This window comes from Sylvia atricapilla, chromosome Z, assembly GCF_009819655.1.
Source record: "Sylvia atricapilla isolate bSylAtr1 chromosome Z, bSylAtr1.pri, whole genome shotgun sequence".
Lineage (NCBI taxonomy): Eukaryota > Metazoa > Chordata > Aves > Passeriformes > Sylviidae > Sylvia > Sylvia atricapilla.
In genome coordinates, this window is record NC_089174.1 from 85,344,705 (window position 1) to 85,363,597 (window position 18,893).

Sequence of the window (18,893 nt, forward strand, 5' to 3'; positions counted from 1 at the left end):
GACTGCTTTCTATATTAACCTGATTTAAGGAAGAATGAGAATGAAGCAACTCTTCCATACCTTTCCCAAGAAATCATGAGAACTTTTTCAAGCAATTTTACATGCATTGTCTGTGGTCTGTGAGCTAGAAAATGCAATGTTCTTGCTTAGAAAGAGGATCTTGTCTTCTCTGTCACTTCTATGAGCTGGAAAGATGAGGTTGAAGTATCAATGTCTTTACTCCTATTCTTAGAGAAATTGTGAGACTGCACAAGCAACAAAAGAAAGGAAAATCCTATGAACAACTAGACATCCTTTTAGGAAACATCAGGCATTGCCATCAGAAAAATACTTGTTCAGATGGTGCTAAATTCCACTTTTTCTACGAGCTCAAATACACTTTTACCCTCAGAGAAAAACCGATTTTTTATGCATTCCTTATACAAACACTTCACATTCATCCACCATCATTCTGCACTGCAGAATTCAGAGAACCATTTTTATTAGGGATTTCAGGATCTTTTTATGATTCAAGGAACTTTTCTGCATGAGTACACACATTTAATGTGTGATAAATCACTCTGCAAGAGATAGGGTGACCCCACCACTATGATGTCAGTCACAGACCCTGGTCATGCCAAAGTGTCAATTCCTAAGATTTCATATGTCCTCCTTTTTTCTGGCTACAATTCATGCATCAGGGGGACCTTCTAAATGAGGGGCATATAAGGGATGTTAACAAGAGGCTGAAGGATCCTCCTCAAAACACTTGGCTGAAATCAGACAATTTTGAAATCAGAATTCTGGTCCTGCCATCAAGGATGTGCCACCAACGCACATCTTCACAAGTATGCTTCGTGTTAACAAATGTTGGCAATTTACTGCAGCCTCAACTTTGAAAGATGATTATTTTTATTTGGGAACAGCTGGAGTGGAATCTGGTTTGGACCAACCCAGTGCAGGACAGGGCTCACCTCCAATCCAGCAGCTGCCAGATAGGAGAGGAGGGACTGCTGAGAGGGAAGCACAGAGGTGTGCTGCACATGATCATCTTGTGACTCCTTCTCCCAACCAAATGCAGAAGGCTAACTTCGAAGGAGCAGACTCTTGTTTTTTTAAGACATGATAAAGAAAAGCCAATCAAGCTTGAAGGGAAGAAACCTTTACAATGGCACCCTGGTTTTCACTCACATTTCTTAGTAAAGCATACAACAAACAGTACATCACTCTTCCAAGAAGGATCACTGTAGGGAGTGGACCAGTAAGAAGTGGACTGGCTGCATTTATAGCATGTTGAAGGTTATACTAGCAGGTTAATGCCAATTTCTGCCCCTAATGGTTGTACTTTTACTAGGAAAATATGAAGCATAACTGAGCTCCAGATGCTGCTAAGGGAAACAAAGTTTATTTCTACAAGAAATTCAAGTACAAGAATGAAAAACAAAGAACAATTACATTCATGTTTTCCAAAATAATAGGATTAAGGTATTTTATAAATTTACTGCAGCAAGACATCTCACATTCTGAAATTTCTTCAACTTTGGAACCGAGTTGCAAAAACTTACAGATTTCCTTAACCTTAACCATAAATATTTGCTGAATAATATGCTTTAACTATCATTACAGAGTAACATTCAATCCTGTTGACTCCCTTGATAGATATCTATTCCTACTGAAGCTTCTTCCACACTGAGAGGAGAGAATGACCTCATCCAGCAGTGTTAAAAACTGGGATCTGAATGGAATATATTTTTTACTTAGATTAATTCTTAAAAAGGCTCAGCTGGCTGTGTTAATTAGCTAATCACACACCTGCTCTGTTTAGGTTTCATGCTGGAAATGGGTAAACATGACAAGAGTTAAATTCAGCAACCAATGCTGCTGAAATATAAGGACAGTCCTGTGTGAGCAGCAGTTCAACAGGGGCTTGCCTGAGGCTGTAACACTGCTTCCACTTGCAAATTTGGGTGGCTGGGGTAATACACAACAAAAGAAATCAAACTGCAACCGAAATATCTGGAAATGAGAACTTCAAATATCTTTTTTAATGTAAACTGTTGATCTCAGATGATAGTTCTGTTTCTAGGGGCAGGGGTATGTCTTTATTTTAATATGCAGTATCTGTCTTAATTATGTCTAAGACTGTAACTAACTGGAAGGAGTATTTTGCTTTTTTCCCCCCCTCTTTTTTGTGAGAGGTGATTTTTCAGACTTGACAAAGTTTGTCAGTTTCAAGTCAAAGGAAATCTCCTATAAATTCACAGTTAAAAAAAAAAATCAGCAAAACCCCCTGCATTTCCTAATGCAACAATCAGAAAACAACCATAGCACACCTTATTGCTAGATCAGACCTCCAAGTATCTGCATAGCTTCCTTTCCCTCAGTTTAGTGGGACCTCTCAAACACTTCCAAAAATCATACTGCTATTCAAGAAGGCAAAGAATTCCAAAGCCTTATTCCTCTTTAGTGAAAGGCAGTAACTGCAATATATATTACTGAACTAACCCTTGTGGAATCGGCTATTTGCTTTAGTTTTATGATTGCTGGTCAATCTACCTAAAAAATAGAAAAAAAAAACCCAAAAAACAACAACAAAAAAAAACCCGCCAAAAAAACAACCAAGCAAAGCCCCCCACCAACCAAAAAACCAACCAAAAAACCCCCCAAAATAAAACAAAAAATCCCATCACACCAAAACCACCAAAACAACACCACCACCACCACCTCACCAAAAACACCAAAACCAACCCAAAACCCAACAACTTTCTGGTCCTTATTTTAGAAGAAAAACTACCTTTAAAATGCATAGTCTAGTGAAACAACTAAAAAATCCTTGCAGCAAACTTTTATTTTCATTTTATTTTGACATATTCTAAAGCATAGTTGAAGCTTGTTGGTATTCACCAGCAAATTAAGGAATCTTGTAAATGTGTAAAAGAAAGATCTTAAGTATAAGGATGTTTGTTACCATAGGATTTCACTTGAAACGTGAGGAGATTTAAACCCTTTCCTCTTCATTAAATCTCTAAAGATATGCTGCTTTTCAAATGAGTAGATCTGTAGATGAGTGCACCACTAGTAAAAATCCCTGTCTGGAGTTGCTATGAAAGACAAGAAAACTGTCAGAAAGAATTTATTAATTTTCTGCTCTTGGATGAGTAAGAAATGTTTCAAGTGTTAAAGCAGAGTAGCCATTAAGATTACAGTTGAGACATGATTAATTTTTCCCCTTGCTGTCACCTGTGTTAGTCTGTCACCTTTCCCTCTGACCTGTTTCTATTCTCATTTCCTCAGCACTCTGTGGACCAAATTTGTATTGGTGACATCAGTGATGCTGAGATCAGAAATTGGCTCCTTGCCTTTATTTTTCCCTTGCCTTCCCTTTAATTTGCCTTTCCCTGTGCTTCTCTTCAAAGATGCTTTACTGCAGCTCTCGGTGCTTTGCAGGTATCCTTGACTACAGCTGACATTCCCATTCTCTGGCCAGCTGGAGCAGGTCTGGATGTAATCCAGATCTAAAGCAGGTGGCTAATCAGCAAACGAGCAACTTGTTGGCACACAACAGAAGTGACTCAGTCACTACTGGGTCTCCTCTTTTCAGTCTTAAATTTGGCCAGAAAGTAGTTGTGGGTGACAGATCTTGAAGAAAGCGGATTGTGAATCATACTGCAAAAAAAACCCCAAAAACTCTCCTAACCCTACAAGCACAAAATGGCTCTTTTGGAACTGAACAGTCACAGACACCCAGCCAGCACCCACCTACAAGGCAAACCAGCAAGGCCCAGTACTGCAGCACACTCACAATGTGCCTTTTGGAGATGCCACCAAAATAGCTTTGTAATGCAAAACTCTGTGATTGGATGGATAGCAGAACTTCTGTGGTATTGGAAAGAAAAATGCAAAGTATTTTAGCAAAAAAAGAAGATATTGATTGCACAATAATGTTCCTGTTGCATGAGACTTGTAATATATAAGCCATCTAGCTTAGGTTCCAGGAGCAAACAAAGCTGCCATGTGCATAGTGATTTGAAGATGTTTACAAAGCCCTGCTTGTATTTGAAACCAAAGTATATCCTCCTACAAACACTTCCACCTCGAGAAGTTACTCAGCAAATTGTTTCAAGGGTAAGATAAGTCACTATTTATTTTCACTATCTATTCTCAGATGGCTTGTTTTCTAAAGAGTTTTTACTAAAGAGAACCCAAATTTAAAACCATGAGTATTTCAACCTACCTGTCAAGATTCTTGTTGACCACGGCTGTTTTACAGAATACCTTCAAAATATCCCTCTCCTTTCCCATCAAGCAATTAATGCAAATTATTCAGCTGAAAGAGGAAATTCATTCTGCCAACACAGATTTAACATCTCTGCCACCTAGATCGTTGAATCAAGAGCTGACCTCTGTTGTGCTGTCCATTTATTCTTTCCTCCAGGGAAATTGCATGCTGTCTTTATGCTTTCAAAGTGGGGATTATCTAACTTGCAAGAATTTATGTGTTTGGTCAAATTACATTTTCAAGAATACTGTTCTTGAAAGAATAGTATTCTCCACAGTATTCTCAAGAATATTATTCTCCACAGCACAAATGCATATGTAAGGAAACACTGGAGGAGAAAATGCACCACCATGGCATGTTTAGCTAGAAATTCTACCATCACGTATTAACTCCATATGGCAGGAGTACATAATAAGAAGGCCAGTGTAAGGGATCTGAACAGGAGTATCAATACAGTCTACTCAGTTTAGCTTCCAATGCAATTTAATGCTGCTTTCTTTAGGCCAAGGTACAAAAAACACAGTGAAAGCAGTATTTGTCATGACAAGAAAATATGGTAGCTATGTGCAGCACAGTTCCATAATGTCTTGGCAGCAATTCACTTGCTGTTATCTAAGTTAAAAAAAAAAAAAGAATTTCCAAAGAGGGACAAACCCACATCATACATGTATACTTTCAGAAACAAAGTAGGAAAGGTTCTATCTATGACATTTCAAGCCCTATCTGCAGTAACATCTTTGCGAATTCTTGAAACCAGTGTTTTGATTTTCAAGAGGGCGTCTGGCAAAGCCTGGTCATTAAATAAAAACTTCAATATAACTGCAGACCTCCGTTCTTAAACTGATGTGCAGGTTGTATGGTCTGTTGCACAGCTTGTGGTAACTATCACAATCACAGTCCTTTTAACAACAATTTTTCTATTCACCAGTGTCTACTAATAGCCAGGCTGTTTCTTGAATAAAATTACACAACAATGTAATCCTTGAAATGAATAAGCTATGCCTGGAAAAAAAGCACTTTCATAATGACTGAAATTTGAGATCTCTGAAGGTGGATTGCCTTAACCCTCAATTCAACCTCTCCACAATTGCAGAAGCATTAATGCACTTGTTTCTTAACTTGGTATAACAGTCCTTTAACCATAACAAAAAATAACAGTGTACAAAAGCCATGGCAGCATGATAAAAATATCACTTTTTTTACAATCTCTACTAAGTCTTCTTTATCCCTAAGATCATCCTCTAACCAACTACAATCATAATTGCTTCTGTATGAAGTTGCTTATACTGAGTGTTCCAAGTATGCCTATCAGATGAAACAAAGCACAGAAGTTAATTCTGAATTTATATGCCAGCTACCAGAAAAACCTGCAGCAGCCATGAGGAACTAACCATCAGGAACCTCCATTTCACATTCCTCGGTCTGAATTTTTTCCCATAAATTAGTCTTATCTCAGTTTGTTTCTTATTCCATTTTCTACTATTCTTACCTTTGCTTGTGCTTCCTCATCTTCTCTCTCATGTAAGAAAAAAGCCATTTTCCTTTTAGGCAGACCATGTATTCCAGCTAGGAACACAGATGCAAGCAATGAGGTTTCATGTATAGCTAAAGACAGATTTACAAAAACCAAATAAACAACAAAACAAAACAAAAACAGGGACAAAAGCCCACAAAAGAAATTAAAAAAGCCCATCCACTCTAACCCACTGGGACCAGGTACAGGAAAAAGAATGAGTATGCTGAAGGAGCAATATTTTTGGGAGGGGGGATCCTTCATTCTTCAAAGCAGCCAAAATTTTGCATGTTTAATGGGAAGCAAGGATACTACTGCTGATAATGGAGTCTCATCTCTAGATTTTCCAGAATAATAGTTTCACATCCTGACAGTGTTATTCTCCATGGATGCTGGCTATGTAGCAGTGAAACCCACACTCTCTAGTGTATTTGGGTTACTCTTCAACAATCCACAAGTTTTTGATAACTGGGCTGGAATGACAACTTGCTGCTATTGCCCTTACTCATGCATATGGCCCAACTCTTTAATTTAAAAACTCTGTGCTGTGACAAGCATAGGTTTTGCTGGTCAATTTCCCAGGCAACAAGACTAGCTAGAAGTCTGTCCAACTAGCCAATCAGTTTCTAAGCGTAAAATCTTTATTTAACTTTTGGGATTGTTTCTGAATTTAGCAGGCAGCTGGTGCATTTAGGGTTAACCCTCCAGTTTGGATCTGCCCTGTGCAAGGATTTGTGCCACACCTTTGCTCTCAGGGGCTCTTCTGGAAAGTCCTCTCTCTGTGCAGCAGCTTCAGAAACAGACATGCCTGTGCAATCTCTATTTAGATTGCTCTGAACATAGCTCTTTCCTAGTTCTAAAATGTGGCCTGTTCAGAGTCTCACAAGTGGAAAAAAAAAAAGCTTTTGGCCCCGGCAAAGTAGGAAGCAACTTAGAAAAGCAGACTGCCTGCTTTATTTGGGATAAGACAGCAAAAATCAGTTGTTTCAGCAACCGACACAACCTGAAGAGTCGGTTTTACTCCTTACTTGCATAACCTTGGCTTCTGAGGAAAGAGGTGGAGGGATGCAAGGCAGCAGCAGGAGCAAACAGGATTAACAGAAGTACCAAGATTTTTTCTTCTCCTGGTTGTCCTGTGCCATGGCAGAAGTAGCAAGCTGAGCCTCTTCCAAGTCCTCCTAAAGAGGCAGGGCAATGGCTGACTGTAAGTGGGAGTGATGTGGGAAGAATTGCTGAAAGAGGGAAGAGATGTAATTCTCATCATTACTTCAAAACAATTTTCCTGTTGCAAGAACTATTACCACCTCTAGCGCAAGCAAGACTATGATAACAAATTTCGGTTAATTAATTAACAATAATGCCCCTAATAATTTTCCAATTACAAAAAAATAGCTTGGTTTGTTACCAGTGGTGCAGGACAATGAATACTTTAAAAGAGATTTCCACATGTTTCACACCTGTTCATACTCCTAACACAACTGCATCTTCATTGCTAGCTTTGGGGTTATTTTGTCATTATATCCCTTACATCTAGTGCTATATTAGCTTATTTTTTGTAACTAACTATATTTGTTTCTTTCCCCTGGGGTTTCCTTATGCAGCACTCTAGTACAGTTAACTTTTAAATGTCACTTTATTTGGTCACTGGGAGGGGTAGTTGTCTTATTACTCTTCTCAGTCTGCTTGCATTTAGCCACTCACAAATTTGTTTTCTTCCTTGTTAATTCTCCTTAATGCATCCAGTCTTAGCAAACATTCAGTAGTTCACCAGCAGAATGCAGGTTCTCTCCATTTTTTGAAAGACTCCTGAGAAAGTTTAATACAATTATGCATCTGTGCTGCTTACCAGTCTGTACACCAACATAATACCACCCTCATGAACCTAAATGTCATGAACTAAATGTACACTTATACCCAGGCACACCACACTGACAGCCTGCTTTGCTTGATAATTTGTTCACAATACAGGGCCTGATGAGGAGGCAGATAGCAGTCAGGAGCAAAAGGTGCACAGCCATTGTCCTTAATGTTACTGTTAGCACACATGAAGGTAATAGTGAGGCAGAGAGTTGTACTCCTGACGGACTCAGAAAAGTCCATTTGCCCCACTAAATAGGAAGTAAATACAATGGGCCAATAAAAATTACAAGAAATTATTACAAGATTATAGGCATTATGGACAATATAATAATAATAACACCACATCAACCTAGTTTCATCACCCAGAATATTAATATCAAGCCTTTTGTAACTAAGGACTATGTTTATCTAGCTCATTGGCTGGAGTGGAATCACTCTGCTTTCCAAAACTTCCAATTAGAGATGACCCATTTAAATGCACCCCTTTACATTTACTGAAATTAGCAAGTGCACTAAACTCCTTTTAGACAAACACCTCTCCAGTACAAATCCACAGTTGCATGGTGACTTATTTTCCTTGATATTTTCATCTTTTATCCTGAACAAATGAACTCTGAGGTACTAAACATTTACTTTCTTCCAGATACTAGTATGCTAAGACGTAGTTGCATCTTTCTCCTCATTGTCTAATATTAATACTCTTCAAATACTCTTATGTCATTTAAGATGCTTTATAAAACCTCTACAACTAGGTAGGTAACATGTCATGACAATTTTTTGCCAGATTCCCACTCTCTGCTGCAGGGATTCACCTGACAGTTATTTTGCTCTATTTTGTTATTGCTCTGAGCAAATCATTCTACACACATTTTATAGCAGAAAAAGTCCTCATTAATTTTGCAGAAGAGTTTTAGGTATTTTCAGTAAAGTTGTAAATTTTTGGAAATTCAGAATGGCTGGTTAAGTGCACATGTTTTATACACTCCAGAGGAAATGAAAGAAGGAAAACAATTTCTGTTTTGTGACAGTTGATAACAGAAATATTTGAAAACCATTAATAAGTTCTGTGTAACAGGTTTCTAACTCCTCTGAGTAACTTCTTATCAGAAGTGGGTTATTTTAACACTGTTCAAAAGTAGTACCCAATTCTGCTTTAGTTACAAAAAACAAAAAAAAATTACAACCCTACTAACAGTTTTTAATTTAAATATAATTCTGATTATTCTCTATTTTAGGAAAATAACTTAAAAATATCAGGCTAGATACACCTACATTTGAGACAGCTAGAGGCTTTCAGACTGATAAAGGCTTTTAAAAATCCTAAAAAAAAAAACAAAGGTGGACTAGAACACGATGTTTTGATTGTGATAACAGTCTCACACATACATTATATTCTACCTGAGAATTAAAGAGTGCACGGTAAAGGATACAGGGCTCTGACTGATAAGCATTGTAGCTAACTGCTTCAGCAGTTACGAATTATTAATAACTAATGTTATTATACATTACTAACACACAGACCATTCTGCCTTCTGCCAGCCAGGACAACGGAATGTCCCATGATGAAAAGTCTCTTCCGCAGGCTGTATTTTCTCTTCAGGGAAAGAAGTCACTCCACGCAGGGTGACTGCATGGTTTTGTTGTAAGAAGCAGTGCCGTGTCCACATCTCAGCTATCACAGGTTAAACTGGAACAGCACCATCAAACTTTGAGCTGCCAGGTCTATCTCCACAAATATTTAAGAATCTTAACAGGCCAATTCCAGGAACATGTTTTATGATTTATGGGAGAGAAAGCCTACCCAAGGGATAGTGTCTTATTAATATATTTTATTTCAAACTACTAACATTTCTGTCAGAGGTGTAATTAGAGCAGCACTGTTTGAGCCTAGTAGAACCTTGAAGAGTTTAGTAATTTTTCAAAGGTCTCTGGCAAAGCTGGTGAAGAATAACCTGTGCTGAGCCTCACAATTTCATCTACTGACAGACTTTTTTTTTTTTTTTTTTTTTTTTTTTTGCACGTTTATACCTAAGTTTCTCAAAGTATAAAGGACTTCCAAGGTATGAAGACAGAATGTAGTTACAGCAGTTCTGAGAACTTTCCTTGCCAGAAGCTATCTATCTCCCAGCTGTCTCAGCTAACTTTCCATTTATTGCACAAGACAAACTGGACAGTAAGTATCATTATCAGTATCCTACCCAGAGCTGTCAAGCACATGATTAACTCGAGTTAACTCAAGTACATTTCACAGCTATATTAAAACATCATGTATTAAAACAATACTTTGTAACTTTGTTAAGTTTAACATGTACAGGTCACTGAAAAGATGGAAAACAGCTTCTAGCTCTCAAGCAGCAGGCAAAATTGCTGCAACAATTGCTGAACACAGAACTCCTGGAAGCTAAGTAGCAGAATTTATATGCAATAAAGTAGGAAACATGTAAAAAGGCTGAACTGGGATTGCTAAAAGGAACACAGCTATCTTCTTAACACAAAAATGTTCCTGGCCAACCTGGACTGTGTGAATTTACAATTTTTTTTTTACAATTACTGATCCCTTCTATGATACCTTGTTTATGACTGGACGGTCTTTTTCCTGGAATCACTTGTTTTGTTGGATTAAAATTTGCCTTCACCTATCACATTTCTTGTGAAGAATGAAGTTCTCTGCAGCATGTCAAGAACACAGCCTGAATCAGCATTACTTTGCTAAAATGCAATAGCTTGGCATGTATCACAAAGCGACAGAATGGCCTGAGTTGAAATGAGCCTTAAAAATGACCTACCTCCAACTCCTGCCATGGGTGGCACCACCTCTCACTACACGAGGTTGTTTCAAGTTCCATCCAGTTGCCTTGAACACTTCCAAGGACGGAAAATCACCAGTTACTGTGGACAACCTGTTCTAATGCCTCACCACCCTCACAAGAATGAATTTCTGCCTAATATCTAATCTAAACCTACTGTCTTTCAGTTGAAAGCCATTCCACCTTATCCTATCCACTATCTGTCCTTGTAAAAAGTCTTTCTACAATTTCCTTGCAGGGTCCCTTCAGGTACTGTCACTTCAAAGCCTTGTGTTCTCCAGACTGAATAAACACAATTTTCCCAGTCCTTCTTAAAAGGAGAGGTGCTCCATCCCTCTATTATTCTGGTGGCCTCCTCTGGACAGCTCAAACAGCTCCATGTTTGTCCTGTGCTGGGCCCCAGAGCTGGATGCAGCACTGCAGGTGGGCTCTCAGCAGAGCAGAGCAGAGCAAAGGGGGATGGCTTCTGCCTGCTGCCCACACTACTTTGCATACAGTCCAGGACACCTTCAGCTTTCTGGGCTGTGAGTGCACGTATCTGGCTCATGTCCAGCACACCAAATTTACCTTACCAGCCAAAATGAACCAGATTTATCTGAATCTCTGGGTTAAAAGGGGTGATATAAATTGCTGTGTCAGCAGATCGCTAGAAGCAGTGACTCATGTAAACAAGTTACAGAAAGCTGACATCTGCTCCTTGCATTAGCATTACTGAGTGGCCTGTCCTGTATGCCATCTCATGATGAAGGATTTATTTTGGCTTCAAGATCAGTTGTTCAAAGCTAAACAGAAACAATCAACTCTTATATCCTTACCAGTGTGAACACTAAATTAGAAGTCGTCTGCATATTGGTAAGACCAGCTGAAAACAAAACTCCACGTCTTAAATTGCATACCCTCCTTCTTGAGCAGCTGTAATTCATGTTCACGCACCTGATTTAGAAAGGAAGAAGCATAAATAGAAAATAAAAATATCTCTGGAGTCCTACTTACCTACAGCAGTTAGCAATGAGCTCCACCCTTAAGGCCTTGTCATTACTGTGCAAGCTGAGTAGCAGCAGAGATGGCTCCAACTTATCCTGGTGTTTGATAGCCTCTAGAAAATCTTACTCATCCCAGATCTGCTATTTGCCTTTGGTACTCTGGTCAAATTGTGTAACTGAGCAGACAGCAGTCATTCACCTGGGAAAATTCTGCTGGGGTACACAACAAAATTGTCCTTGCACACTGAGAACATATTAAACAAAATACTGAAACAATTCTCTTAGTAGACCATTTACCTCCTCATTTTACTGTTGTTTTTCGTACTCGTCAGGTTAATTTTTGATAAAATACATTTTTGAGATAAGAAGCCTAATGAGACATTCCAGGACTTGTCTCAAATGTTTCACATTTAGGTAGGAGAGAATCTTAAAATATTCTGCTGCTCCATGCAGTGCACTGAGTTTGTAAAATTTACCAGTATGTTCTAACTGTACTCAGTTATTGTATTATTTGAAAACAGATGCCAGGCTGAGAAGTGGCACACATATTCTAATGCTCAAGAATTTTAAAAAACCCAACTGATATAACCTGTGCCTTCACAATCTTGTAATCTGAAAACCAAGCACACATGAAAAGAGGACCCAGAAAAACATAGTGAAAACAAACAGAAAAATCTCTACATTTTCTCTTCAGAGAATGAGAATTAAAGGTTTCTTTTTCTGTCTGTGCCATTTAAATTTTTTTTCCTGGTTGTCAGGACAAGAATATCCCCTTTCATATGATGAAGTCAAGTATGACAAAACCCACATATTTTGGGAGGATAAAATGTTAAAAGCAGTTAGAAAACTTTCACCAAATTCAGCTTTACTTAGATTCCACTGTCTTAAACATGCTATCATCTGGTCAAAACCAAAGTCTGAAGCTGAAAATGATGAAGTAGTCATAATTGGTTCTCAAACATTGTTTAAACAGTGAGCAGTAGCTTATAAAAGTGAGTATTTTTATTAGTGTAATTCCTTGTAGTCACTCTGTATAATGCTGACATAAACAGTACTGATGAAGGAAAAAAAATTTGGAGGAAAACATAAAGTAAATTAAAAAACTTCGGTAAAAAAAGGAAGCAGAAAAGTGAAAAGATAAGTATTTGTGAGAAAAAGAGAGGGACACAACTCAAATTTTATTGGAGGAAAGAAAAGTGGAGGAGAAAAAAAGAAGTTATGGGAAATTCTACTAATCAAACAGTCACAAGATTTTCCTGGTGCGTGGCTGTGATTTATGCAGAATTTTCAGGGCAAGTCATGTTTTTCAAAGGCCCACAATATTCACTGCCTAAACAGATCTCCTTTCTAACCTAACAGCATATTCCAAATTAGAGCATATATTATACGTATGTAGTATATGCCATTCTTTGAATTGTGGCTTGACTTGAGTTTTATTTGAAGAAAAAACCCATTGTCCTCCATACTTGTTTTTCTCTTGGACTAAACTGAATCACCAGAGTCTTTGTAATCATACAGCAAAAAAAATTATTTTTCTCAATCTAGTACATCCAAAGTTCTACAGTGGTAGCTTTCTTTATGAATTCTGACACTGCCCTGTAAAACATGACTCTAAAAATGGACACCAGAACAGATTAATAATGATAGATTTTACTTTTGTCTTTTACTTAAGCAGCAAACTCAAAGAATGTTTAAAGATGGGTAAATTCACATTTGCCACAGGAGCACTATTAACTACAGGAAGAACAGCAAAATGGATTCTCCAAGAAATCAAGCTTCAGTTCATAATACTGGGTTTGCTCCACTGAACAAAAGATATTTGACTGTTTCCAGTAGGCTGTGCAACAAGCCAGGAAGAGCCAGAACTAGAAAACAAATCACCTTACTACAGACACACGTAAGATAACAGGATGCCAGAACAACATCAGGTCAACACCCTGGAATGAATGTTTAATAACTGGAGACACGTCAGAGTACCAGAGAAATCCATTCTGGGCATGGTTATCTTCAACAGTCTTTTTAAATTGCTTCACTGATGAGTATGTTTACAAAATCTGTAGTTGAGGGATTTGGTGAGCACTGTAGAAGAGAGGATTGGAACTGAAATAGATGTTGAGAAATTGCAGAGACTCAGAAACCATTAAGATAAAATAAAAAAATCAAGTGTAGATGTTATTCTTGTGAAAGCATACACACAAAACTGGGACTATTTTCTTGGGAAGTACAATAGCAGCCTAAAAAGAACAAAAGGAGAAAGAGGTAACACAGTATGCTTCTCCTCTCCTGTAAAATACTGTATCAAACCAAACTCTAGAACTTTAGAGACTACATAATAGGAACAGTAATGCATTATCTGTGCAAGCCAGCTCACCTTCCTCACACAGCAGCTTTATTCAGGAATGTATTCAGAAGGGCTTCTTTGACTGACGATTGTTATTACACTCTATTTAGCCTTGAAAAGATATCACTTGAATATTGTCTTTTCAACACCACACTCATAAAAACACCTTGAGAGTTTAGAGCAAATGATGCTACTTTAAAACAGGCTCTATCTTTTAAATCTGGGAATACAGATAGATGAGCATGTCTCCAGGAAAAAAAGGCTAAGGAGAAAGGGGCATGAGTACCAGGCACATTCATAGAAGTTGTATTTGAACATAAGTTTTACGTTTAAATCAAAGAGTCAAATCAAATTAACTTTTCCACAAGAGAAGAAGCTTGAACCAGCTCCAGTTGACTTCAGGTTGAGCTACACTCTACATACAATGAAGATACAGTTGGCACAGTGGTATTACATGCTGCACAACAACTGATGGCTAAAGAGTAACCTCCCTTCCAGGATTCACCTACTTCAGGAGAGGTATTGCTCCCCTTTAACAGATAGGTCAGAAGACCACTGGACGTCACCAGCCTCCTTGCTCAGGCAGGATGCCCTAGGAAGTGGCAGTCAGAATTTTGTCTAGACTGCTTTTGAGTACTCCAGGAAAGGAGACTCCACAATTGCTCTGGGCAGCCTGCTCCAATGCTCAATTAGAGAATTCCTCATCCTCAGGTGGATGTTTCTATGTTCCAGTTTCTGCCCGTTACTCAGCACTACTAAGAACAACTTGGCTCCATCCTTATGATGACAGATATTCAGATATTTATACATACAGATGTGATCTTCTCTCAGTCTTCTTCAGACTGAACAGGCTCTGTCCCTGAGCCTTTCTGCATAGCTGGGATGTTCCAGACATGCTCCAGGAGCTACATGCCTCTCTTGTCCTGAGGAGCTTAAAATGGGACACATTAATTTCAGGCAGTTCCCCTCTGCCCTCTTCAACTTGTTGAAGTCCTTTGGAAGGGTTGCACAGCTCTCTGGGGCATCAACCACTCCTTGCAGCATCAGTGAACTTGCTGAGGAGGCATCTGCCCCTTCATCCAAGTCACTGATTAACAAGTTAAACTACACTGGACCAGTACTGAACACCTGGGGGACCACCACTACTGCAAAGTGACCCTGTTTCACTGATTACAAACCTCGGAGATCTGCAGTTCAAGCTCAGGAAATATGAGCTGGATGACTGGACAGTGAGGTTGCTGTGACAACTGGCACCCCACTGTCCATTCATCCAACATTTCCCGAGTTTTCCTGCAAGAACAACACTAGAGACAATGTCAAAACCCTTGCTCCAGGTAAATATCCACCGCTCTTCCTTCTCATCCACCCAGGTAGATGTCTCAGCATAGAGGGCAATCAGGCTGGTTAAGCATGCTGACTACTCTTCACCATCCTTCTGTGTGGGGGCAGCCTCCAGGATGAAATGTTTCATCAACTTTCCAGGGATTAAGGTGAGACAGATTGGCTGTAGCTCCCTGGGATCTCCTTCTTGCTCCCTTTGAAGACCAGGGTGGTATTTGCTTTTCTCCAGCATTGTAGCACCTCTCCTGACTGCCTTTACCCCTCAAAGATCTGAGAGGGGCCTAGCAACCACATCTGCTGGTTCCTTCAGCACTCAGAGCTGTAGGGGAACCCAGTGGAACCCATGGACTTGTGGACGGCAAGTTCATTTCTTTATGATTTCCCCAGACACATGAAAGAACATTTATTTTTCTCCTGTTTTGGTTTTTATGCAGAAGCCTGAGCATAAAGCCATCTACTTGGAATGTTCTAGCTTTAGCTCTTTTTCACTGCCCATCCAGGCTAAAGCAGCTGGATTCTGCTAAGAACTGGCTGAAATACTAAAAAAATCATCTTTTCTGCTATTCTGTTACAGTGAGTGCAATTGTCTCTGGCAGACAATTCGTAGGAAACACAGAAATAGCACCACTGACTGTTACAGCAGGGGTTTCAAGGTGGTAATGGTGAGGTTGCTGTAAACATCTGCAACTCCCTGATGGCAATGACCTCCTTTTGGTAGAAGTCTCCCTGCAAGAATACCACTGAGACATCAGTTTCTAAACAGACTTATTATGTTGGTATCATTCTTCACACGAACAAGCTTTAGCTCTACAATAACATACCTAGCTAGTCAAAGACATAGCTCTTTTTATAGCGGTACCTTATCTAGTTTGAAAATTTTACATGCTATTTTACCATTAATAGCCACATCCAAAACATTAATTGAAGTTAAGGGCCCTCATCTTTTCTTCTTTTTCCTATGTTAGATAAATGAATAGGGGGAAAACAAATTTCTCCTATAGTGTGTGATTACTCATCATGTTTACACATTCATTATTGCACAAAGCTTCAGCTACTTGAGTCTCATATAGGGAAGCCTTACTGACCCTTCCAATTAAGATTTTCATATCAGGCATTCATTGCATGCCTTCCTTGAAAAAAACATCACTATGTCTCCCATCCCCTCAGTATAGATTACAATGAGATTCCATGGTACTTCATCAAAACACAAAAAGAAAAAGCCTTCAGACTGACACCAGAAACAGGCATGTTCACACACTCACAAAATGAAATCAGCTGCTGCAATCTTCCCAAATAAATGTAATCATTCACTAAATATAGTTGCATCTATTCCAGAGTCAAGAGACTTTCTTCTTTTGCCTAAAAGATTTAGCTTTTATTTCTTTTTCTTCAGTGTATGCTTTCTAATAAAAATAATGGCTTGACCTCGTTTAGAATGGCTTGAGTGTTGCTGGATCCAGCAAACAGTTGAGCTGTCTTGAAAGAAAGCTTCTCCTCCATTATTTAATGTTTGTTTTCTCTTCTGCAGAGAGAAAAGGCAAACAGTCTTCAGATTTACGCTAGGGAATGGAGGAGGAAAAACAAACCACAAATGCAAATGACTGCCTAATGAGAGTTTCAGTATTAAGAAAAAAAAAAGATAATAAAAAAAGATCTCTTTACCCCTTTAATTTCCATTAGCATAATTTTCCAAGAGTGTTAACTACATTCTTTTATCTCTTAGACACCAGTATGCAGCTTAAGACAACGGTAAAAACAAAGCTGTAAATTACAAGTGGATGAAAAGATTTACATAACGACATAAGTTATTTTGTATATTAAGATTTGAATGATTTAATTTCTTTCATTTTGTTCCCAAGTAAGTACTTTTCACGGACAATGGCGAAATGAGAATATAGCCTTTTAAACTTTTTTACTTTATTGATACTTAGTGTTGTCCAGTTAGCATTGATTCTTACATATTTATCTTTTGGCATTTTGGTCATTTACATAAAAAATAAGATTAAGCTAACGGTTAAGCTGGAAAACTACAGAAACAGTAGTAATTAACATTGTATTGCCAGCATGACAAATTGGTGATTTGAACAATAAAGAGAGCTCTAAGATAAACACCATGTAAACAATACCTGTCATTTTAAGACCACAAGATGCATTTGCTGCTCTCAGTACTGCTTGAGGTCTTTAACTTCTCCACCTGACCACAGCAGAGGAACTTCACGTAAACTCGGCCACTTGAGCCTCTGTAGTAGCTACTGATTTTACTTAGGTTCCTAAGAACACTCTTACTCCACAGTACAAAGCCAAATTTTACTTTCAGAAAGGCAAATACTGCCCATGTGACATGACCTTAAAAAACGTAACTGCTTGTAACACCAAGTACGGTAATCTAGGTGTAGTTTTTTCTTTCTCTCTACAACCCGCGTTCAAGAAAAAAAACAACAAACCCTCAGACAGGCGGGCCCATTATTTTAATGAAGTACTTAGTAGCCTGTTACACGAACAGGTATAGCTTGTACAAAAAACATGACAGGTCTGCAGCCCCTGCAAACCAGGTAAGCCACCTAAAGCATTAAAAAAAAAAAAAAACAAAAAAAACCCAACCAAACAGCAAAGAACAACAAGCACTCAAACCCCAGCACCAGCATACCAAACTGGAAAGCGTACTTCCAAACCAACTTTAAAAAAAACCCTACTCGAACCGAAGCAAGCAAGACGGAACAAACATAACTGCTCTATTTCCCCTCCGAAGCCCGCAGAAACAAGAGCTCCACCGCGGTTCTTCAGCCGGGTTCGTTCTCTCCGCCGCAGCCTCGGCCCTGCAGGGCGAGGGGCCGCGGGCAGCCTGAGGCCCGAACCCGCCCGCCAGGCCGGCTCCGCCGCAATGCTCTCGGCAGCCTGCCCTCCGCACCGGAGAGACGGGACGGGGTCTAAGTTCCCCCCACACACGTTTGGTTTTGTTTTTCTTTAAAGGGAGGGAGACACCCGCCCCGGGCGCCCACACACACACGCTCTCGCTCCAACAGCCAGACACAGCTGATCCCAGCCCGTCAGGCTGGCTCCTCCCCGGCCCCTCCAGCGGGGCAGAGGCACGGCGCACTTCCAGCACCTTCTCCACCTCTTCCCCAAACTAACCCCGCGAGTGCCGCCCGCGCCCTGCTGACGCCTTCGCAGGGAAGGAGGTCCTGCCCCTCTCTGCCCGCCGCAGAGGCGAGCTGGGAGGAGCGCGGCGGCGGCAGGCGAGGAGCGCAGGCGGCACCGAGGAGCGCAGGCGGCACCGAGGAGCGCAGGCGGCACCGAGGAGCGCAGGCCGCCCGCCGCCGCACGGCCGCCGCCAGAGCGGAGCGCGGCGCACCCCGCCCCGCGCGCGCCTGCACACCTCCGCCCCCCCGGCCTCCTGCGTGAGCGACAGCCGCTCCGGGCCAATAGAACCGCTCCTTCTACGCAAGGGGGCGGGCACACCCTGCCCGGCGGACCAATGGCAGCGCCGCTGCCTGAGCAGTGGCGTCCGCGAAGGGGGGGGCCGGAGGAGGGGCAGGAGTTTAGGAATAGGAGGGAATGGCTGTCATCAATGAAGTCATGTTCGTAATCTAGTCCCTCGCTCCGGTTCTGGACTCGGGTGACTCACTGACGGGGGAGAGGAGCGACAGTCAGCACGGCGCTCCGCCCGGGCGGAAGGTAAATACAACTTGCAACTCGGTCCCACCCCGCCAGCTCCCCGTGCCCGGCACGGTCCTTTATTGTCAGCGGCTGTGCCGGCTCGCACCGTGCCCACCTTCCCTCCCCGCATCGC

General features: G+C 40.4%; 2 protein-coding genes across 4 annotated transcripts in view; one reads left to right on the forward strand and one right to left on the reverse strand.

Moving 5' to 3' along the window:
* Nucleotides 1-76: 76 nt before the first annotated feature.
* LOC136374293 (uncharacterized) lies at nucleotides 77-18,890 on the reverse strand. Its single transcript, XM_066339592.1, has 5 exons — nucleotides 18,729-18,890; nucleotides 17,797-18,230; nucleotides 11,254-11,371; nucleotides 5,748-5,824; nucleotides 77-245 (listed from the first exon to the last, which is right to left on the reverse strand). Exons 1-5 carry the CDS (start codon nucleotides 18,888-18,890, stop codon nucleotides 179-181), a joined length of 858 nt encoding a protein of 285 aa, XP_066195689.1. The 3' UTR covers nucleotides 77-178.
* Nucleotides 18,619-18,893, forward strand: part of SMARCA2 (SWI/SNF related, matrix associated, actin dependent regulator of chromatin, subfamily a, member 2) — a 118,383-nt gene continuing 118,108 nt past the window's right edge. Inside the window, exon 1 of one of the 3 annotated variants that reach the window (XM_066338635.1) lies at nucleotides 18,619-18,778. The gene's annotated coding sequence lies outside the window, so the exon portion shown is untranslated. The remainder of the gene's footprint in view (nucleotides 18,779-18,893) is intronic. The other 2 variants (XM_066338632.1, XM_066338636.1) reach the window with 2 other exon arrangements.

Bases quoted from the DNA above. Each gene is read 5' to 3' on its own strand.
- LOC136374293 (XM_066339592.1), bottom strand. From the start codon at position 18,890: ATGCGGGGAGGGAAGGTGGGCACGGTGCGAGCCGGCACAGCCGCTGAC. The intron at 18,231-18,728 runs GTGAGTCACCCG...TCGCGGGGTTAG, and splicing joins GTCGCTCCTCTCCCCCGTCA to TTTGGGGAAGAGGTGGAGAA. The intron at 11,372-17,796 runs GTAGGGTTTTTT...TTTCTAAATCAG, and splicing joins TCTTGCTTGCTTCGGTTCGA to GTGCGTGAACATGAATTACA.